This window comes from Berghia stephanieae, chromosome 13 (assembly GCF_034508935.2).
Source record: "Berghia stephanieae isolate SIO BIC M18660-M18661 chromosome 13, UCSD_Bste_1.3, whole genome shotgun sequence".
NCBI classification, from domain to species: domain Eukaryota; kingdom Metazoa; phylum Mollusca; class Gastropoda; order Nudibranchia; family Aeolidiidae; genus Berghia; species Berghia stephanieae.
In genome coordinates this window covers 35,674,590-35,698,946 of record NC_088372.1, presented here as the reverse complement: position 1 = coordinate 35,698,946, position 24,357 = coordinate 35,674,590, and the positions used below count along the sequence as shown (strand labels likewise).

Sequence of the window (24,357 nt, the reverse complement as noted above, 5' to 3'; positions counted from 1 at the left end):
CTACTGTATGAGCTATCCACGGCCTGGGTCGCCACGGCGATTATTTTATTCTCTGTTGTCTTCTGGCACTTTCCGACTCACTTCACTTCTTGTTGATGCAAGTCTTGCAGTTCCAAAAATTTGTTAAAAAATTGATTCTCAGCTGTTAGAAGCTATGGACTGTGAAAAGTAATGAACAAAAGTAAATATAAAACCTTTGGAAAAGAACAAAATACCAAACGCGGAATGTTTTGGGCTCAAAAACTCTTCTTCGGCCAACAACTAGAACAGTAAAAACGTGAATACATCAGTTTAAATCCAAATAGATAGTCAGTGTTAATACATTCATGTTTTCACTCTTTTTATTGTTGGGTGAAGAAGGGTTTTTAAAGTCGTTATTGTTGTATAAAATTGTATTTCTGTCAGTTGAAATCTTGCATCATAGATGAGATCAGATTTTTTTATTTCCCACTCTTGTAATATGTCCTCCATCTTTATCATGTCTCAAAAGAAAATAATAGGTTTTTGTTGTTTTTATTTCTTTTGACATGTCTTTTAACTTCTTAGCTTACTTATTATTTTCTTTTTTTTTTTGGTTCTTTTTTCTTGACAGGCTGTGTGCCAGTGACAATCCGACCACCTCACCCACAGAATGTAGCATCCACTCTACCCACAGTCCGGATGATTCTAGAAGTCAGCAAATCTGTGGCCATCCTCACCAACGGCACCACCATCAAGTTACTTAAATCTAAGGTTAGGGGATTTGGTGTGATTGATAATGGTGGAGATGGTGGTGGTGGTGGTGATGATGATAATAATAATAATAATGATGATAATAATAATAATAATAATAATAATAATAATAATAATAATAATAATAATAATAATAATGATGATGATGATGATGATGATGATGATCGTCGTCGTCGTCGTCATCATCATCTTTTTTTGCTTGTTATCTGGAAATTTTAAAGTCTGCTGAATTAAATCACTGCCTTCATGAGATATTAGATGTATAAAAAGACAATCCCTCCCCCGCACCCGTCCCCCCTCCAGCAAAAACATGCATTGGAAATGAGAGGGGGAAAGGGGGGGTGGGGGGAGAGAGAGAGAGGAAAGAAGAGATAATTTTTTATTTGGCCTGAATAAACACCAGGCAATCTGCCTCAAATGAATTGTTATACTGATATCTACAGTTATCTACAGCTTACATGTTTTTTTTTTTTTGTTTTTTTTTTTTAAACGGCTCACCTTCAATGTAATTTTTATTCCCTGCCATTGTAGGAAGCGAGTGCCATAGTTGATCCCAAGACATGGACCAACCTGTTAGACACTGATGACCTACCCAAAAAGAAGCTGGCAGCCGTTTACAGAGCTCCTACTCCAGAGATGATCTGTTACTTGGACTTTAGTGTCTCCACCACGGGCATGCTGGCTGGGGTCAAGGTAGGACCTAACACTTTAGTTACTCATCTTAAAAGTTAGTGATTAAGTAATCCTTGAGAGCCATAGGGCTCGTGGACTTGAAGTTCATCCTGTTTGATTATCGTTAAGTGGACAGGTGCAATTTCTTACTACCCTCTGGACATACAGGAGGATGTTAGTCAATCGTATTTTCTGCCAGATCCAACAGATTGAGTTACCCAACAGTTGCTGTCCGTCAAGAATTTATACCTTGATTTATGTGGGAATAATATAATAATAATAATAATAATAATAATAATAATGATGATTGTGATGAGGATGAAAATAATGATAATGATAATAATTCAATGATGATGATAATGGCGATGATGATAATAATAATATAGACCTGTAAATTCTCAGTCAATTAACTGAAATCAGTCAATTTGTCAAATTCAAATATTTAAAAAAAAGGAAAGAAAGAAAGAAGTGAAGAAAGAAAGAATTCACAAATCGTAGTCGAATGACCGTAAAGTAATTAGGAGTGTTCCATAACGCTACGCATAGCTCATGGGAGCCGTTAATATTAACGATGGATTTATTGCCAAGGCTAAGCGGCGCTTTTTAGAATTGGCGTGACTGAACACATCGCAGTGTAATTTCACACAGCCTTCGTTAAATTATTTTTTCACTTTCCAACCTGTCGTGATCCCAACGGTAGCCAATTTTAACTGAGCCGCCGAGCGATAAATTTCACTGTTTCGTCTAAGCCAAAATTGACCACAATTACAAGCTGGGTTTTAAAACTATAAAAAAAAATAAAATGCGAATGCCGGAAGTAACATCTCGAGTAGATGGTGGAGACACCTTTAAATCGAAAGTTAGATTAGGATAGATTGATACAAGCACATTTCGATTGCCTCACATTGTAAACAAACTGGTTGACCGTTTCTTCACTGATTGAGTACCCGATTATAAGGAACAATGGTAAGTAGCCTAATTAATTCCCGTGCAAATCAGGACGTTTTCTGCCATTGTTTTGCTCAAGCCCAAGCGAGCTTGCTGTTTTGTGGTGATTTACCTTCATTTCGATTCTTTGAATTTTTCCGCTACGCCTGCCGAAGTTTCTTCTTGATAATTCACTTCTACTTAATAATTCAGTGTATTAGCCAGAAGTCATATTTATTTAAGTTTTTTTCTCTCTGTCATTTACTGATTGAAAATCAAGTTTGCTCATTGCTACATTATTCTAATGTTCTCACAATGGCTGAGCTGTTCGTGGATCGCAATTCAGACTTGTCGAGCATCGATAAAGTTAAAGATGTGAGTGTGAGGAATAAATTCAATTGGTCATGGCTAGAAGTTAAAGATGATAATGGTGATTATTTTTCTGACTATGTCAAAAAAAAAATTCCAGAGGCAGGAATATGACTATGACTTTGATGAAGTCATCTTTACCTATATGATTATGAATGACATGCTTATTTAGCATTCCTTCTACATCAAATTATGGCAGTCATACTTCCATAAGAAATAACACACACTATTTTAATGTATTGTATTTATCACTCTCCTCTCCATTTTAAAAATAATTGAATCTTCAGTTTGTCGAAGAGTTTCAGTCAATTTTTATAGAGCTCATTTACAGGTCTAATAATAATAATAATAATAATAATAATAATAATCATCATTATTTTTATTCTCCAAGGAGGCAATTATTTTTAGATTATAGCTCTTTTATAATAGAACCTGTCCATCCCTCCTCCCTCCCAAATATAAAAATAAAAAAACAGTACAAGCCAAAAAAAACACCAACCCCCCCCCCCCCCCCCCCCCCCAAACACACACCCACACACACGCAAAACAAAGAAGAAACAAAAATTTAACAAAAGGTCAAGTTAAAACAACTTACCATAATTTGGAGCCTTGTCCACTAATATAAATGTTCCCATCTTCAGATGTCCCACGCATCAGCTACAGCTCTATGCCGGGCCCAGAAGCTCCAGTGTGAATTGTACCCATCCAGAGACGTGGCCTTGTGTCTGGATCCATACAGTGGACTGGGCTTTGTCTTGTGGTGTCTCAGCAGGTAAGTGAAGGGATACGTATCTTATAACTTCAGCAGAGCCACCAATATAATAATATAGTACAGTGCACTACACACTCATCGTCCTCTTATTTCTTGTATTCATGGATTCCTCGTACTAATCTTAATATCTAAAACTTACACATTTTATTGTATTATTACTTTGATTGTACGAAAAGAATCTGAAAGCTTGTCTCTTTGGGAATTATTGAAATTAGATTATGCCAATTATTGCAATGTGCGTATGTGCATGTATATGTGTGCACATGTATACACATATGTAATGTGTATGTGTGTATATACAAGGTGAGTCAAAAAGAAACGGGACAAATGTCCTACTGAGTTTGTTTCTTTTTCATGTGACGTCATATTTGGGCCAATTGAAATTATACATTTGTTTTAAAGTTTTAAAGAGTTCCATTACTTTTTGACTTACCCGCTTTCGCAGTGAGTCAGAATTAAACCTGAGACCGGAATTTATGGTGCCCTCTTTTTGCATTTTGTTATCCACCACCACAAAAAAAAAAAAAAAAAAAAAAAATTAAATTGAGAGGTCTAATTATCATCATCATCATCATCATCATCATCATCATCATCATCATCATCATCACAACCACCATTAAATTATTTGTGAAAATTCATAATGTTGTTTATAATATGAAACTCGATATTAATTTTAGACACTTTTCTTCTATTCATTTCCACACAGTATTTACTCTGGTCATCACTCCATACTTGTCCCACCATCAGAAGTAGAATTAAATCCAGCTGTTTGGCTCACTGCCGTCAGTATGTATAAAGGTAAGAAAACAACTCTATCCATTAATGTCATTTCCCCCCCCCCCCCCCCCCCCCCCCCCCCCCCCTTGTTTTTGTTTCCCATTTGATCGGTCTGTGTTTATATGTTTAGGAACCATCTCTTCTTAACAGTAGGGGGTCCCAACAGCTCAGTCTGTATATCACTTGCTTCACATGCTTGGCTGGTTACAGTTACAGGGTTGTTGCTGTCGAAAATAAATATTGTATTATCATATTACAGGCACCATGCGGTGTCCTACACGTTAAAGAATTGCTGTTGGCTTGGGAGTTCTTGTAAACCATGTTGAGCATGTTTAGGGGATATTGTGCTCTCGATAAACTCTAGTTCAGTTTAAATGTAAATAAACAAACAAACAGTCCACTCAGTTTAGAGCAATTTTAATTTTGATTTCGAGCATTCATTCCCCGATGGCCTTGTTGCAGGTAGCTTGGAAAAATTAAGGAATAGATAGAAATGGCTAGAGCCTTTACAAACTAACAAAATATAGAGTCAAGTTTTTTTTCTCATTCCATTTCTTGACGCTTGGAATTTACATTAACAATAACTTTTTATCCTCTGGACTGAAGAATTTGGTCTGATCAATGACCCCACCCCACCCCTGGATGGGGTTCCTGCCTCCCATAGTGGGCATGGAGGCACTGACTGTGTCTTCTATCCCCCAATATCGGTTTTCCAAATTGTTTTCTGTCTTTGTCTTGGAATGAGATTACTTAGTTTTGTCCTGACTATGGCTGGAGTCCTTGGCTGGGAGAGAAACAGTTGAATGTATAGTTATAGTTTTGGGAGATGATATTTTTTTCCTTGTAAATCATCTCTCTGTTATGTATTTTTTAATTTTTAACATGTGATTTGTAAATATTTGAGTGTATTCCTCTCAGTGGGATCTTGTGCTGGTGTCTGGGTGAGACTTTTAGCTGATCTTGGAATCTACATCTGTTTCCTATTTGAATCAATTCCCCTTTGTCTGAGCTTTTCTTGGGTGCTTTAATTGTAATTCTAGAATCTTTTTACAAGCACTGTAAAACCCTTAAAAACAAAACAAACAACGCCCCCAATCCCCTCCTCCCCACGTACAATTATTTTTTAGAAACTAATCTATAAATATGTAATTAGAAAAATATTTTTTAAAAAGTAAGTAATGTTATATGAGTTTAGATTTTTAAAAATTGATAATACCATTTCTACCTGGCAACACAGTCTCTAGCTTACTCTGAATTTGTCACTCAATTTATTTCATAAATTTTTGTATGTTTCAGTGAGGGACACATTTTGCTCTTACGGTGTAATGGAGCTCTGTACAAAAGGTTTGGGAACATCTACTGCTTCGCTCAAGGTTGGTTGGATTTTACTTTGGAAATTGACATTGAAATTTGAAACAATTCTGTTTAAAATAGACATTAGAAGTTTTTAAAAATTCTAATTGTTATATTTTGAAATGATGTTAAACCGCTAAAGTGTCATTATTTTTGTTACCACGTAGTTTATTTGATCTAAGAGTCTAAGAATGATTTATCCTTTTCGTTCATCCGAAAACACTTAAAAATTATATTTTTGGGATAGGTGATATATTTTTTACCCTTTTCAATCCTATCTCCATTGTATTATATCACTGTTAGGTCTTTAATCATATGGTAATGTTGCAATCATTTTGATTTAAGGAAACTTACAGTGTTATTAATATAGGACTTTTAAGTGGTGTCAGACGAACCAAAAGTTTATATCACTCTTAGATCAACTTCTGATTTCTGCTTGTCCAGTCCCTGTTGTCTTACATTTTCTTTAAGCAGGAATGATATTGACATCACTCAGCTCTTTGTTATTGTTTTTAGCCAGCCATTTTTACGAATAGTTCTCACTAAATTGTATTAATCAGACTATAAACATTTAAGGTTACACATAGTTTTGTGTGTAGATACGTAATATCTGACTGGCAGATGTTGTGAGTTTTTAAAAACTAAAAGCCATTTAAAAAAAGAAATTCTAAGTCAAATGTCCTCCTTTCTATTCCATTCCATTCCAGGCCAAGGGAGTGAATCTGTCGTGTGTTCGTGCCTGCTGTGTGATAGCAGAGGAACGTCCTCGTATCCTCCTGACCACCTCATTCACCAAACTGTTTGCCAGCCTGGGTCTATCCCCCAGGTCTGTCAGTACCAGTTTTGGTTGTCGTGTCAACATTGGCATAGGTTTACAGGTTGGTGCTTTGTAATTATAACATTTATTTCTCCATTTCTTTCCTTTTTAAAATTCTTTGTTGTTGTATTTTTTTTTGTTTTTGTTTTTGTTTCTTTCTGCTTTCATTTTTTACTTTTTACTTTTTAGGGAAGGGGAGGGGAGGGAAGGGAAGGAATGGGAAAGGGAATGAAGGGAAGAAAGAAAGAAAATATAAGGGCGGGGTGAGCAGGAATAAATAGATTAAATCATTTTGTATTCAAAACTTCGTTCTCATGTCGGGGGTGGGGGGTCTAATGTGCTTGTGAGTTGTACAATTTTACACTCATCTTAAAAAAAACTTGAATCAGAGACTGTGTTAGGATGCTGCATTTCATTGGTTGAATTCTGACAGCGACAATCATCTGCAAACAATTCTAACTGTTCTAACGTCATTCACCTTGTCATACTCATGTGCTTGTGAATCAAGTTGAATGTAAGATTGCTCTTGGTGCATGCATGGAGGTAGAGGTTTTTTAAAAAAACAAAAAAATTTTCATTTGGAGTTGGAGAAGTGGGAACTAGGTAGCTATTTATTTATTTATATATATTTTGTGTATGGCAATGTGGTCTTCTGGTATGATCTAGACTTCGGAACAGAAGGTCCAGGGTTTGAGTCCCACTCTGAGCAGTCCATAGTTTAGTCACATTCTCTCACCATACTCAGGTGTAAAGTGAGTAGATTTCTGTTAACAGCATTGTCTCTTTTAGGAAAAATTATAATAACGCCTAACAAGCGTCATATTTCGTCCTTATTGTTATGTGTTGCTGTTTGCTAGAGACCCCTTGTAAAGTGTTTTGAACACGGTTAGTGGATATTGCGCTATATAAATGCTTTTAAGGTTTTCTTGGTTAAGAAATGATTTTTGTCTTCCATTTTGATCAGGGTGCCTCCTGCCCGGAGACCAGTACAGTGTATGTAGATATGCTGGCATTGAGGAATGACCGTGTGACTCTGGTAGAAAAAGGTAGTCCTCATTCCCTGTGTTTGTTGGAATCGGGCAAGGTAAGCCCTATTATTTGTTTTCCACGTTTGTGTATTGTTGTGCTGACGAAGGGTTTGTACCCGAAACGTCCATTGTCTGTTTTGTTCCCATACAAAGCCTTTCCATTTTCACTCTTTCGTTAGTAGGAATTTGAACTGAAACATCTCTCTCTCTCTGTCTATTTCTTTCTCCTTCTCTCTCTCTCTCTCTCTCTCTCTCTCTCTCTCTCTCTCTCTCTTCTCTCTCTCTCTCTCTCTCTCTCTCTCTCTCCTCTCCTCTCTCTCTCTCTCTCTCTCTCTCTCTCTCTCTCTCTCTTTTTCTCTCTCTCTCTCTCGCTCTCTCTCTCTCTCTCTCTCACACACACACATTCACACACACAGAGAAGTGCACACTTACTTATAACAAACTTCCTACAAACGGATAAAAGTATAAACAGTATAAGGTATTTAGAAATTGAGTTTTATTCAGCTACCATTAACATGTAAAAAACATTAGCTTTGATACTACGCCTATAATTTGTCTCAGAAAAATGTAATAAATTGGCATGGGGTATAGTCGGTGTTAGGTTTGAGTGAGTTAAAGGAAAATGAAAGTTGTTTTTTTTCATATGCAGAAGGCATATATAGAGATTAATTTCCCTTTTTTTCTTTCTTTATTATTGACCTAGTTATAATGATAATGACCTCACGATCACCATAAATGTTTTTCTATTTTCCACATGGTTATCAGCTTCTACCCGGTGTGAAGGTGGTCATTGCCAACCCAGAGACCAAGGGCCAGTGTGCCGATTCACATCTGGGAGAGGTCAGTCATTCCAGTATATATGCACATTGGGGTTGTCAATATAGCAGTGCTGATGGTTTTCCTCGGATCCGCGGAAATCCGTGATTTTTGTGTCAGAGGAGGAATTTCCTCCTTTAAAAAAAATGACACTTTCCTCAATCAAATATTCTGGCCTTAAGAGATTTGATGTGTAGTGGATCACACTGGTGCAGCTTTCCCACTATTCAGAAGATAGCTAGAGTAGTTTATGGCTCTCAAAGGGGTGTTAGTGAAGTAAACATGTGGCGTAAATAAAACCATTCATAATTTTCCTCCTTTTTCCCTTTTTGTCACCATCAGCACTGATATAGAACAACTTGTAACGTCTTTGTAATTTAAATATCAATGTTTTATAATATTGTATCTTATGTCCAGTTTTTATAAATAATATTAATCAAATAAAAGGAAAGTGAGAAGCATAAGAATTACTTAGAGATATCGTCCTTCTGAGCCATGAGGCCCGTGGAACCAGAGTTTATCCTGGTTTCTTTTGCGTGAAATGGACAATAGCAATTGCGTGTTATCCTTTTGATAGGACAGTAGTCTAACGCAAAGTACTTTCCACCATTTCGACCAGACCCAGCTACCCAGTCACTGCTGCATGGACAGTGGGGTCAGAAAAAATCTTGACTGCACCCGGGATTGATCTCGGTGCCTTTGCGTATGAAGCGAGTGCTCTACCAACAGATCTATCGGGACCCCCTTACTTAGGTCATGCTTTTGAATAGATCGTTGTTGATTTCATATACTGTTATAACAAGAAATGAAGTGAGACATTTTGTCGCTTTAATGAAATGGTATATATTATGTCATATATTTTGACCGTATTTGATAAAAGAACTAGAAATAACGAGTGGTTTTGAGATAAGTCATGATTTTGGCACAAACGTTAATAGTATGTATGCAAAGTCCTTCAATACTATGCACTGTAACGATACATTTTTTTTTCCCTGAAAGGAAAATTCTCTGCCAAAGATTTCTCTGCCATCTGTCTGGTTTTGAGTAATGTAGTTATCATGTTTTTATTGTTTTTGTTCTGGACTGAAGAAGGGCATAGAGCCTTAAACTTTTCTTGTTTGGTATTTTGTTATGTTTTTGAAGCAGTTAATAATTCATTTTTGTTTATTACTTTATAAATATGCTGTCAAAAGAAATTAAACTAAAACTTTCAAACATTAACAAACCTTTGAAATGGCCACCATACCACAGATCTGGGTGAACAGTCCCCACAATGCCAATGGCTATTTCACCATCTATGGAGAGGAGTCCCTCCATCACGACCATTTCGATTCAGTCCTTTGTACAGGAGACACGAGTACCAGCTACTCCAGGACTGGCTTCCTGGGATTCATTCGACGTACGGACCTCACTCAATCAGATGGAGGTATTGAACAATGATGTCGTCTTGGTTGGAAACATTTTTCTTTCTGGTTTTTTTTTTGGTTTTTTTTTTGTTTTATATAAACTGAAGATTCAGATTTTACCATCCTAATAATAATAATAATAATAATAATAATAATAATAATAATAATAATAATGATAATGATAATAATACTAATAATGGTAATAATGATAATGATAATAATGATAGTAATAATGGTGATGATATTGTTAATAATAGTGATAATAATGATTATAGTAATGATGATGATGTGAGATGATGTTGATGATGATACTAATAATGTTGATGATATTAGATGATGTTGATGGTTTTGATGACGATGATGATGATGAAAACGGTGGTGATAGTGATAAGCAAGAGAAGAATTTAATTCCTTTGCATTGCATCAGTTTGATTCACGTGTTGGTTTTATCAATAATGTTTTTATTTGTGTGTATGATAATATTCCCCTGTATATTTTTCAGAGCGTCATGACGCAATCTTTGTGGTGGGTGCCCTGGATGAGACCATCATGCTGAGGGGAATGCGTTACCATCCCATTGACATTGAGATGACTGTGCAACGCTCTCATCGCAAGATTTGTGAATGGTAAGAAACTAAGGACTCCTCATATTGCAAGATGACTCTTAGGATCTACTTTTATCCTTTCCTTGATCAGAAACCCTTTGTATTTTCTTAAGTGTCTGTGACCTCAAGTTGGTGAAGTAAACCTTCAGGGCCATTAGGCCCATGGAGCTGGAGTTTTTCCCCTGCTTTTATAGTGTGAAACGGACAATAGCAATTGCTTGATACCCTTTGGATTAGATGCTAGTCTATCGCACAGTACTTTCCAACTGGTCTAACAGGCCCACTTACCCAATCGCTACTGAGTGGACAAGGGGTCGAAAAATTGTTTACTTTTTCGTAGTTTAAGTTATTTTTGTTCACCCTTTTTTCTTTCTATATCTATAGTTATATAGTCTAATATTTTCTGCTCCATTACAAACAATTTGGTCATTGTAATAGTGAAATATAACTATATTATACACGTTCATTGTTCCAGTGCCGTGTTCACATGGACCAATCTGCTAGTGGTTGTGGTAGAGTTGGACGGCAATGAGAACGAGGCTCTGGATCTGGTTCCCCTGGTGACCAACGTAATTCTGGAGGAACACTATCTCATCGTGGGTGTGGTGGTGGTGGTGGACCCTGGAGTTATACCCATCAACTCCAGGGGAGAGAAGCAGCGCATGCACTTGAGGGATGGATTCCTGGCTGATCAGCTGGACCCAATCTATGTTGCCTACAATATGTAGATGATTTGTGAGGGATTGCATATGGATGTGAGAGAGAGAGAGTGAAGAGTATGTTTGTCTGTGTGGGTGTGTGTGACTGTGAGTTAAGTTGAACAATGAATCATTGTATAAATGACAGGCTTATGATAAAAGACTTGCCGCTGATGCAGATTTAATCAATATACACAGATCTTTTTTTTTTTTATTTTAACCAAATTTGGGCCATCTTCAATTTGTTTTTTTTTTTTTTTTTTTTATTTCTTTACTCCAAATTCAAATTTTCATACCAAAATTTCAGAGGGAAAGAGTTGAAATATTATAATTTAAATTTGAAATGAGTATCTGGCTAAAGTGAATTACATTGCATCAAATTTTGAAGTATTTTAAAGTGAATATTCATAAAAATATGGACCAAGTACTTAAAACCTTCCCACTCCACATAAATGTTGTGTCTGTCTTCAGCATTGAAGCTGTAGCAATATGAATTGGATTGGATTGGATTGGATTTTGGTTTAGTATGTTTTCTTTCAATAATTCAGATTTTTCCCTTAAGCATATACAAGCCTTGTATCTGTGGCAAGTCTGCGTATTACCTCATGTCCTTTTGAAAAGTGATCTTGAGAATTGAGACAACTGAAGATGTTGGATAGACTATATAATGTGAATATTTATCGATTGTTCATAATTAGAGATCTGCTAACATATTTTTAAAATGTGTTAATTCATATTTGTTGAGGAATTAGATATTGAAATGAGTCTGGTTCGAAATGGTCATTTTGAAATATGGATGTGGTCTTTAGAGATTGAAATGAGTCTGGTTCGAAATGGTCATTTTGAGATATGGATGTGGTCTTTAGAGATTGAAATGAGTCTGGTTCGAAATGGTCATTTTGAGATATGGATGTGGTCTTTAGAGATTGAAATGAGTCTGGTTCGAAATGGTCATTTTGAGATATGGATGTGGTCTTTAGAGATTGAAATGAGTCTGGTTCGAAATGGTCATTTTGAGATATGGATGTGGTCGTTTGGATAAACTTTAGACCTTTTTTTTTTTTTTGTTCTTTAGCACCTTGGAGTTCTTATTGACACATTAAAATATTGATTCGATTCCTGAATGTTAGAAGGAATATATATTTTAAAAAATCCAGTATTCATCCATCCCTGCAGTTGCTTGGTAAGTAGCCATTATGATTTATCTATGGCAGAAAACACTTTATAATGGCTGAGTGGCTTAATTGTTATTATTCTTTTAAACATCAAAGAACTGAGGATAAATAATCTGGCTCCAGGACTATGAGCTCTGGAAACACATGGTTAAAAATAAAGCTTGGATCACTTGAGGTAATGCAGGAAGATAGTTACCCACAGTTCAAGTGCAAGTAATTCTTTGCTTGCTTCAAAAATGACATTCAGGAATCCTTTTATAACACAAGGTTGCCAATTTTACGTAAACTTAGGGAATTCAGTATGTTATAAACCCACAGTTTATGTTTTAAACCCACAGTATACGTTATAAATCATCAGTATATGTTATAAATCATCAGTATCTTTTACAATCACCTGCTAAACTGAAAAAAAATCAGTACACGTCGTAACACCGGAGTTCACCTGCTCACAAAGGGGTTGGTCAATGTGTCTGTGTAAAAGTTCAGTAAATTTTTTGCCACTTGAATTGGCTACCCCGATAATTTAAAAAAACAAAAACCAAAACAAACCCAACTGGTTGTTATTTTCATCCTCATGCCATTTTTATTTTTTATGTAATTATTTCTTTCTAGTTTTCTACTTTGTACTATTTCTATCAAGCCGTGGATGGAACTTATTGCTATGATTGTTTTGTTTTGTGTTTTTCTCCTACACAATTCATTTTTCTTGCTGCAATTAGAATATTTATTCAATTGACGTATATGTGATGACTATGATAATCATGATTTTATTGTTCAATGACTATCAATTGTTCTTATTATTTCTTCTTCAATAAAGCATTTTTCTTTGTTTTCAATACAAAGGCAGTATTTTTTTTAATGCTATTGCAATATTAAAATGTGAATGAAGAAAAAAGTCCCTTTCTTTTGTTTTGCAAAGAGCTGGGGGAAAAAAACGAGAGAGCGGAGAGTGCAATGTTTAAAAATTTTTCCCTCCTTTATATGTTTTGTAAATTTGTATACTCTGAGAAATTAGTGTCTGTGTATGTGCGTGTGTGTGTGTGTGTGTGTGTGTGTGTGTGTGTGTGTGTGTGTGTGTGTGTGTGTGTGTGTGTGTGTGTGTTGTGATGGTTAGCAGATTTGTTCACCTCCCCCCCCCCATCTCCTTCTTACTCTAACCATAAATTTGTAAATAGCTAATTATTGTGAATGCGATATATAAGTTATTATTAGGCATTACATGATGAACATGAAAAGGTAGGAACAAAGAGATTACACTAATGATAATCATTTCAATTGCAATCATATTATGTTTTTTTTAATAATAATAATGATATAAAAATGATATGTTTTATCACCATGCAATTTGAGCTATGTTATAAATTTCTATTATCTAATCGTTATTTGTGACCCAGCTTGTCGAAACAGTATTATGTCGGGATGAGTCATCGGACCCCAAACAGGGAATTTAGAAACGAAATGAAGAGAAATAAGAACTTAGAATGTTTTATAATACAAGAAATAGTATTTATTTTCCACTTTAAGGAAGAGAGATAAACCCCCCAAGTTTGATATTTGAGGGGATCCTGATAGCTCAATTGGTAGAGCACTCGCTTCACACGCAAAGGGACCATGCTCGATTCCGGGTGCAGACGAGATTTTTTGTTCCCCTATTCCCTGTCCACCAGCCAGTGATTGAGTAGCTGGGTATTTTCAATCTGGTGGAAAGTACTCTGCGAATAGATTGGCATTCGAACCAAAGGATAGCAAGTCATTGCTATTGTCCGTTTCACGCTATATAAAACTGGGATAAACTCCGGCTCTATGGGCCTCATGCTCTGAAGGAGAACTTTTTTTATATTTGAGGCTGTGAATTAGAGTCTCTTACTTGTCTTAGTTCATCCCGACATAATACCGCTTTGAGACAGTGGGTCACGTATTGTGTTATGGCATTCATTTTGTATGTGTATGTAAATATTGGATTGTATGAGAAACGCTTAGTAGTTGTCATTGTCATCACATTCATATTTTAGCTTCTTCTACAGTTGATTTTTTTTAAGATGTCGGGCTGACATGGGGTTTCTTTTAAATTTAAAATTTAATCATCAGGTTACTTTTTTTCAATGCAGTGGGCAGGGAGGTACTTGCTGTGTCTTTGATCCCCCTGTATCTGTTTTCCAATTGCCTTCTGTCTTTGTTTGTCTTGGAATGAGATTACTTAGTTTTGTCCTGACCCTGGCCGGAGTCCTTGGTGAGAGGGAAACAGTCAAATGTTTAGTATTTGTTTTGGACAGAAAACTCGTCCCTACAAATATCATTTGATTAAAATAACCCTCATCAAACCTTGGACTTCCGTGAAGTTTCTGTAGTGTAAAACGGACAGAAGCAATTGCTTGCTACCCTTTGGGTAGGAAGCTAGCCTTTTGCAAAGTACATTCCACCAGATATAACAGACCCAACTACCCAATCACTGCTTGGTGGACGGGGGGGGGGGGGGGGGGGGGGGGGGGGGGGGGGGGGGGGGGGGGGGGGGGGGGGGGGGGGGGGAATGCAGAAATAAACCTTGAATTCACCAGGTATGAGAGGTTTTGCCACAATGAGGGTCATTTAAATCGACCGATATTTGAAAGATGAGATTTCAGACCAAATTTTTTAATATGTGTTTTTCCAACTGGTTACTGTGGTTGATCTTCATGAATGATCTTTGAATGAAAGCGGTCTCTAATCTAAACTGGTGTCTTTTGTCAAGACCTGTTTATAATGTGGAGTAGCCCAATGTCTTTAAAACCATCTATTTGTGTCTTTGATATTCAATTACACACTCCTATACACACAGTTGTGATGCAACCTATCAGCTGGTTCTTAGAAATTATGATCTGAAAGAAATCAAGTCTCCTGGGTGGGTTCTGTTGACCTCCCACAGTGGGCAGGAGGTCATTTGCTGTGTCTTCTATCCCCCTATATCTGTTTTGCGAGTTTGCTTTCTGAATTTGTCTGGGAATGGGATTACTTGTTTTGTCCTGGCCCTGGCTGGAGTCCTTGGGCGGGGGTGTGGGGGATTCCCCGCTCAGTTTGGTTTTCAATTATTAAGACTGAATGGTGAAAATGACATTTATTTTTTTTTTGGTTTAATTTAGATATAAATAATATAGATAGAAACCTATTTGGTGTATTTCTAGGTGATTTAAATTTCGTTTTTTTCATGAAATTCCAGTTTTTAATGGGGGGATGGGTAGGAGTACTGAAATTTTGTTTTGTTTGTTGTTAGTGGCAGATCAGGATCTTGATATGACGGCCAAGATTTGTGGAGAATGATAGATTTTCACCTATTATGATAGATTTTCACCTATTGCTTCAGGAAAAAAGGGACCAGTTTGGTAGTTACGTTTTAGTTTATTAGTTTTTTATTTGGAACTTTTTTTCCATTTTGTATTTTTGTAATTATTGTGATTATTATTTTAAAAATATTTTAGTGATCTTATTTCTTCCTTCTGCATTATTATTATTATTATTATTATTATTATTATTATTATTATTATTATTAAAATCGAGTTGTTTTATTTTAGTTCTTTGTTATTTTAATTATTTTTTTCCTTGTTGCCTTCACAAACACAAGTTTTTTGATGACGCAGTCGTTAATCTTTCATGACGTTGTTTTAGCATGTTGGATTTTTAGCTTTGTTCAATTTCTCACACATTCGTTGGTTTTCATTTTATGTGATTTTTATTATTTTTTTTTTTTGGTTGTCATATTTATTTGTCCATCTATCTTTGTTGGAGTTGTTGGATACTTGTGACCCACAAGACTGTTTGCTATCCTTAGACGCTGAAATGAATCTCTCAGCTCATGTATTGTTCGGCTTTAAATTTCTATAACTATTGACTGGGTGGCTTTCTCTCCCAGACAAGAATGGATTACTTTCGGAAACGTTGTTTTCTCCCATTCCATTGCATTTTTTCTTTCTTCATGAATGCTTGGGAAAGTGTCCAGACTAACTTGTAAAAACTCTTTCCAAAATCTTTCCTAACACTGTAACACCATCCCACACCACACAGTTATTGCATAATCAGTAATGGTAGTTTAAGTATAATTCTTATGTTGTGTTCAGAAATAAAAATCAATCTCAGAAAATGCATTTTGTTAGGGTTTTTATTTATTTATTATCATTATTATTATTTTCTTGAATACTGATTATTAAAAGAGAGTGTGTCATCCAATATATTATGACAATTTGAAAGATGTGATGAATGAATCCCCCCCCCCCCCCCCCCCCCCCCTCAATTAGTAAGTAATCTCTGTGGGATCAATCTTTGGACTTTGAAGTATATCCAGAAATGAGGCATATAGTTATGAAATGCAATCATTATTATCACGCCACGCACTCCCCATGCTAATACTTGTGACCCATTTTTTCAAAACGGTATTATGTCGGGAAGAACTGGTTGCGAAAAAATCCTAAATTTATGTTAAACTGGTTAAAAAAATATGAATGAATGGTATTGGCATCCTGAAATATATTTATTCTTATCAATAAAGCATACAAACTCAATGCAAGTCTGATATTTCTGGCTATAAATTCAATTTTCAGCATCTTAACATACCGGCATGACACGTTTTGAGTGGAGAGATCACATTTGTAGCAATTCATTTCCCACCAATTGTGTCCAATTTTATGATTCATAATAATAAATAAATAGATAAGTTGATAATCTTGATTTATCCATGAGGAAATTGGATATATATATATATATATATATATATATATATATATATATATATATATATATATATATATGACATTACGATTGGGATACATAACTATTTTGCTTTTGTCTTGGGTTCTAAGCTTGCCATCATTTTTATGGAAAAATTTTTTCCTAAATTTTAATAGGAGACCAGTCGTTTATTCATTCAAACAATTATGATGATTATTTTTGTAAAATAAGATAATTTAACAAAACAAACCCCTTTTCTGTCAATAGAAATTGCCTTCTAATTTGTACTGTACAGCTTTTTGTTTTTTTTTAATATTCCTTTTTAATTATTGTTAATATAGATGCTACTATGTCCCTGCAATACTATAACTATAACAATGTTAACTGTGTATATTTATTTGCTATCTTTTCTATCTTTTCACGTTCTTCCTTTCTAGTGTCTTGAAGCAAATTTTACTATTTTTCGTTTTCGTCATCAGTATAATGTTAATATTGTTGTTTTTGTTATTTATTTTATTTGTAGATAGTAGGCAATAAATGTCGCCACACCCTTTTTCTACTGTCATCATCATCATTGTCATCATCATCATCATCATCATCATCATCATCATCATCATCATCTAGCCGCCAATTTAAATTTCTTAATTTATGTTAAAAGCTTAAGAAATCAAGATGATGTCATTATTTTAGCTGTTTCTTTCATGAATTAATGCAATGTTAACGTTAATGTTACAGTCAATTGGGATAACTTTGTTGCAGGGGCAAATATTGCCTTGGTGGATTTCAGAGCATTTTGGAGTATTCTCAGCTTTGTAGTTATTTCCCTTGATAAAATCATGTTCTTGTCAAAGGAAATAACTTTAACTAAAGTAAAGACACTCCGATTGGTGCAAAATCATTGGAGCAATGCCTGTCTGTCCTCTGGACAAAGTTACCATATCTGACCTATTTGTTTAACTTGAAATTTCATGGGAGGTTGATGAGTGAGCGTAGGAGTACAGTTATGCATGTGTGTGTGTGTGTGTGTATGCGTGTCTGCGCGCCTGCCTGTGTGTTTTAATAGGTGGGGATTCCATGCCAGTGAGTGTTTGAGACACATGGTTTGGTGGATTGGGTTTGTCCTCTGATCTACGTCTCTGTCACAAGCACTGTTAAAAATCGCTTAAAAACAAAACACTTCTCTGTGACCCCATCCGACAATCGTGTTTTTACCTTCCCATGGACTCGTGAGAATTAAGGACTCTGAACTCTGAATAATTTTATGGTATCCTTTTTCCTTTTCTTATTGGGGCCATCGCTGACATGGTGAGGCTGCATTGACCTATTATTATGGGATAGATTGATTTATGAAAGAAATATGAGACTTAATCTGAAATGTCCAGCTTCCTGTGGAAATTCGGTCCAAAAATTCAGGCAAACTTTATTTGCTGTTTGTTTTCTAAGCCCAAACGTTTATTTATTTATTGATTGATTGATTGATTGATTGATTGATTTATATATTTATTTCTCGTTAACTGGTGTAACTTGGGCTTAAGAGGAAACCTTGCCTATTAAATTTTGAACTAATTGGAGCACTATATTTCGTTTTGAGGACATTATTTCCTTTTGACTCAAAATGCCCAAATTCATAGAGGCAAAGTTTCCCCAGTTGGCGGCATTTATTATTTTTATTATCTGTTTCAACTATATAAGTCCCAGGATGGGCGAGTTAGACCATCTTAAACCAAACACCCCCCCCCCCCCCCCCCCCCCCCAAACTCATTTGTTTTTCTATCCTATGAACTTTTGGTTGTTGTTATCGTTCAGAGATTGACATTGTGCTGGTGTGTGTGTGTGTGTATGTAGGTGTATATGTAAGATAGAGCAACGTGGAATGATTTGATCACATGTACTCCGATACTTAGCCAAGTTTGATAAAACGAATTATCTGAAAATGTAGATTAGAACCAACCATTCATTCTATGCTTTGTACACACTGAAAACGGTTATAACGAAATAGATTGGACAGGACAATACAAGAAAACCTGGACCTTGCTCGATATTCGTTCTAATGCTAGTTTTGTTTCAAGCAGTTTCGTTATAACCCCTTTCTTATGTTTTATATTATTATTATATTATTATTATTATTATAATTATTATTATTATTCACGGTATTATGTTTGTTTCTAAATTCAACGTTGTTCTATCTAATTTCTATCTGTCATAATTTAAGTGGTTACTTTATACTACCAATGCTTCTACTATTACTATTACTCCTACCACTTTGGGTAGTCCACTCATGATACAATAAACTGCAACAGTAATTCATTTACTACCCATTCCTGGGTGGGGTTCCCGACCTCCCATAGTGGGCAGGGACTCTTATTGTGTTTTCTATCCCCTATAGCTGGGTGGGGATCCTGACCTCCCATAGCGGGCAGGGAGGTACATACTGTGTCTTCTATCCCCTTATATCTGTTTTCCAACTTGCTTTCTGTCTTTGTCTTGGAGTGAGATTGCTTGGTTTTGTCCTAACCTTGGTCGGAGTCCTTGGTTGAGAGGGAAACAGTCGAATGTATAGTTATTGCTTTGGGAGATGATATTTTTTTCCTTGTAAATCATCTCTATGTTATGTACTGTATTATGTTTTATTTACATATTATATTTGATTTGTTAACATTTGAGTGTATTCCTCTTAGTGGGGACCTGTGCTTGTGTCTGGATGAGACTTTTAGGTGATCTCAACCTAAGTACTTTGATGGTGTGCTCTTGGAATCTACATCTGTTTCCTATTTGAACAAATTCCCCTTTGTCTTACTTTTTCTTGGGTGCTTTAATTGAATTCTATAACTTTTTACCTGGGTGGGGTTCCTGACCTCCCATAGTGGGCAGGGAGGTACTTGTTATGTCTTCTATCCCCTATATCTGTTTTCCAACTTGCTTTCTGTCTTTGTCTTGGAAAGAGAATACTTGGTTTTGTCCTGCCCTGGCCTGAGTCCTGGCTGGGAGGGAAACAGTCAAATGCATAGTTATTGTTTTGGGAGATGATATTTTTTTCCTTGTAAATCATCTCTCTGTTATGTATTATTATGTTTGTTATTTTTAATGTATAATGTAAGCATTTGAGTGTATTCCTCTCTGTTGGATTTTGTGCTTGTGTCCGGATGAGACTTATAGGTGATCTCAAACTAAGTACATTGATGGTTGCTCTTGGAATCTACATCTGATCCTTTTTGTTCCAGTTCCCCTATGTCTTACTTTCTTTTGGGTGCTTTAATTGTAATTCTAGAACTTTTTACTATCCCATTTTCTTCCTTTTTACTGGCGCTGATATAACCTAAATGTGTTGCAAGCGCCGTAAAACCCTTAAAAACAAAAACAAACTATAACTTTTTACTATCTCATTTCTTCCTTTTTACTGGCGCTGATATGACCTTAATGTGTTGCAAGCGCCGTAAAACCCTCAAAAACAAAACAAAAAACAAACAAAAAATATCCCCTATAGGGAATGAGATTAGCGGAAGAGTAGCGTCCCTTGATTGGACGTCACCCATAGTCTGTGACGTCACCGGTGGAAAAGTTATTAGAGAGAGAACGTCATGTTAGTTGTGCGCGGAAGCGAGGACGAGAGACGCATGCGCACAACCAACATGACGTTCTCTCTATTCACTTTTCCGCCGGTGATGCCACAGACTATGGGTCTTGGAATGAGATTATTTGGTTTTATCCTGGCCCTGGTTGGGGTTCCTGACCTCCCATAGTGGGCAGGGAGGCACTTACTGTCTTTTGTATCTATCCGCCTGTATCTGTTTTCCAACATGCTTTCTGTCTTTGTCTTGGAATGAGATTATTTAGGGGGCAGCGTAGCTCAGCGGTACAGTATTTGCTTTGTAGCCGAAAGGTACCGAGTTCGATCACCCGCCGCCGCGCTGTGTGACCTTGAGCACGTCACCTCGTCCTAGCTCAATCTGCGATGCTGCACTGCGGCTGGCACCTGTGTTATTCCAGTCTTCCCTTGGAATAGACCCTAGAGACAAATTTCCCCTTTGGAATGAATAAAGGGTATATTTTTTAAATTTTTCTTTCTTTAAAAACAAAACGGTTTTATCCTGGCCCTGCTTGGGGTTCATGACCTTCCATAGTGCGCAGGGAGGCACTTACTGTGTCTTCTATCTCTCTGTATGTTTTCCAACATGCTTTCTGTCTTTGTCTTGGAATGAGATTACTTGGCCCTGGTCCCATAGTGGACAGGGGGGTACATACTGTCTTCTATCCCCCTATATCTGTTTTCCAATTTGCTTTCTGTCTTTGTCTCGGAATGAGATTACTTGGTTTTTTCCTAGCCCTGGCCTGAGTCCTAGCTGGGAGGGAAACAGTCAAATGCATAGTTATTGTTTTGGGAGATGATATTTTTTTCCTTGTAAATCATCTCTCTGTTATGTATTATTATGTTTGTTATTTTGAATGTATACTGTAAGCATTTGAGTGTACTCCTCTTTGTTGGATTTTGTGCTTGTGTCCGGATGAGACTTATAGGTGATCTCAAACTAAGTACATTGATTGTTTGCTCTTGGAATCTGCATCTGATCCCTATTTGTTCCCAGTTCCCCTTTGTCTTCCTTTCTCTTGGGTGGTTTAATTGTAATTCTAGAACTTTTTACTATTCCATTTTCTTCCTTTTTACTGGCGCTGATATAACCTAAATGTGTTGCAAGCGCCGTAAAACCCTTAAAAACAAAACAAAACAAAACAACTTGGCCCTGGGTGGGGTTCCTGAACCCCCCCCCCCCCCCCCTCCCATCATGGGCAGGGAGTCACTTACTGTGTTGTCCATACCCCTAATATGTGTTTTCCAACTTGCCTTTGTCTTGAGATCAGATTACTTGGTTTTCTCCTGGCCCTGGCGGGATACCCTAGCTGAGATGGAAATAGTCAAATGTATAGTGTTCGTTTTGGGAGATGATATTCTTTTCCGTGTAAATCATCTCTATGTTATGTTGTATTGTTTATGTATTCTGTTAACATTTTGAGTGTATTAGTATTCCTCTTAGTGGGATCCTTGCTGTTGTCTGGATGAGACTTTAAAGTGATCTAGCTCTTGGAATCTTCACATCTTCTCTATTTTAACCAATTCCCCTTTGTCTTTCTTTTTCTTGGGTGCTTTGTAAATCTAGAATTAGAATATCTTGACTATTCCATTTTCTTCTTTTTACTGGTGCTGATTTGACCTAAACGTGTCGCAAGTAAATCCTTTTTATGGTCCGATTCAACTCTGCGTCATAACACCATTTTGAGACCATGAGTCACAAGTGTGTTCAAAGTGATCTTGAGAACCAGCCACGAAGCCTGTGCGATTTTACAATTTATTTTGACAAGAGTTAGCACTGTTACTGGCCAGGTATTACGAGTAGAGAGAGAGTATGCACAGCCCACAGGGGCCTACAAACACGTCAGAAGGCAGATGTCGTACCACAAAGTCATACACAACTTTGACCCAAGGAAGGCTTTGGATCAATCCGTTTTTAGTCACTCTGGTCGCCTAATCAGTGTCTTTGTTATGCTCATCTCACTGACATCGTGAGCTAAACGAGAGCCTTTATATAGCGCAATATCCAGTAAACCTTCTCAAAACGCTTTACAAGGAGTTCCAGCAACAGCAACACTTATAACGTCTCAGACATGACGGCTCTTCGTCGATATTACAATATTTTTTATTTCGACAAAGACAACGCTGATAATGGCTAGGTACTCATTTTACACCTGAGGACGGCGAGAAACTGAGTAAAGAGCCTTTTTCAAGGACTCAACCATGCACCGTTTTGATTGGGACTCTAACCCTGGACCTTCCGATCCCAAGGCGAATGTCATACCACAAGACCACATAGACATTAAAAATAGCAATTATTATAGCGCTTTACCCCATCTAATCAGGCGCTGACACCAGCGAGTGGAAATTACACTTTTCAAAGTTGATGAGGACGGCAAAGAGGAATAATTCACCCAGAGAAAAGGGGTAAATTCGTGTGTCGAGTGAGGCCACCTAAAGAGTCTCGTCTGAACACCTATTGCTTGGTCATTGGTACAGACATCGTGACATTGTGACATTTTGTCAGTACCGGTGTCAGATTAGACTTTAAGGTGATCTTGAACAAAGAAAACTGCTCTAGGAATCTACGTACATCTGTTCCCTATTTCTGGCCCCGCGGGCTTTTGCAAAAAAATATTTCAAAATTTTGCAGCTTTCTAAATAAGTTGTATCACACCTAACAAATAACTACATGCAACCCATGTAAATAAAATATCCCCGCGGACTTACGGAATTTTTCAAACTTAAAATTATGGAACAAAAAAAAAAAAAAAAATTTTACCAGAAATTATGCTGATTTGGAAATAGGCACAAAGTTGGGGAAAACAAAATTACAATAAAAAATTGCTGTCAATGAAATTGTTATAATAAAGAAAACTCAAAGCTTTCAGGGTTGCCTGGACCAAATTTCTCCTTCATCACCGCGGGGGACGCAAATTTTCCCGGGGGGGGGGGGGGGGGGGGGGGGTGTACTGCTGTGTAAGGGAGACAATTCAGTTAATTATTTTCGTGTAGTCTCATTTGATTTTTATTTGTTTTTGTTTTTTTTTCCTCTAAAGCTTCGCTTTATTTCGGATTTAATGTATTTTCTCAATTTCCCATAAAAATATTATTTGTGGAACATTTTACCAATTGCAAACTTTCAACATTTTTTGAATGCATAATAGTAATGATAGTAAAAATAATTAATAATATTGATAAAAAGGATGATGATAATACTGAGAACAATAATGATGATGATGGAAGTAGTAATAATAATACTGATCATGATAATAATGATTATGAAAATACGGATAAAAATAATAATGGTAATAATACAAATGATATATTATTAATAATAATAATTGGCGGATTGTTGTGAGTATAATATCTAAACGCACACCATCAATAAAGCAATGCATCTCGTCCGCCGCCCACCACCAACGAAAGGACGGACGTCTTAAAGATTTATGGTGTAAGGGAAGCAATTCGATATATTTTTATTCGTGTAGTAGTCTCGTTTGAGTAGCGTCCCTTGATTAATGTTTTGTAATGAAGATGATAGGTCTATTACTATTAGTCTTAATTAAGGGGAGGTGCTCCGTCCCTGGCAGCTGACCAAAGTCAAAAAAAATTAAAAAATTTGGCATGTTTTTTTCTTTGTGAAAAAAGGTACTTTGATATCTGAAGAGTGTGTTTATAAAACTCATTAGCTCGAAAAATATTTCTAAAAGTGTGAAAATCGAGTTTATATTAGGGTATGGTGAGCAAAAATAAATTGGTTTGGTCTCGGTTTGACTAAAACTGCCCCTAGTTACACCTTCTCTATCTTTGTTCAATCTCCGATAATCCCTTTTAATTTGGTATGAATAGAAAGGTGAAAAAATCGCCAATCTGGCAAATCACAACTTTAGAATATAAATATAACTGCTAGTGAGATGTGAAGAGACAAAGGTTGCCGTTTTTTAGTA

At 36.4% G+C, this 24,357-nt stretch overlaps 1 protein-coding gene across 1 annotated transcript in view; it reads left to right on the top strand.

Annotated features, from left to right (window-relative positions):
• The window catches only part of LOC144959000 (disco-interacting protein 2 homolog C-like), a 90,083-nt gene extending 76,986 nt beyond the window's left edge, over positions 1 to 13,097 (top strand). Inside the window, exons 30-40 of the mRNA XM_078891315.1 lie at positions 593 to 732; positions 1,264 to 1,425; positions 3,342 to 3,472; positions 4,179 to 4,270; positions 5,546 to 5,622; positions 6,310 to 6,480; positions 7,384 to 7,503; positions 8,213 to 8,287; positions 9,515 to 9,689; positions 10,172 to 10,295; positions 10,750 to 13,097. Of these exons, the coding sequence (XP_078747441.1) occupies positions 593 to 732; positions 1,264 to 1,425; positions 3,342 to 3,472; positions 4,179 to 4,270; positions 5,546 to 5,622; positions 6,310 to 6,480; positions 7,384 to 7,503; positions 8,213 to 8,287; positions 9,515 to 9,689; positions 10,172 to 10,295; positions 10,750 to 11,002 (1,520 nt within the window). The 3' untranslated portion in view covers positions 11,003 to 13,097. The remainder of the gene's footprint in view (positions 1 to 592; positions 733 to 1,263; positions 1,426 to 3,341; positions 3,473 to 4,178; positions 4,271 to 5,545; positions 5,623 to 6,309; positions 6,481 to 7,383; positions 7,504 to 8,212; positions 8,288 to 9,514; positions 9,690 to 10,171; positions 10,296 to 10,749) is intronic.
• The last annotated feature ends 11,260 nt before the right edge of the window (positions 13,098 to 24,357 follow it).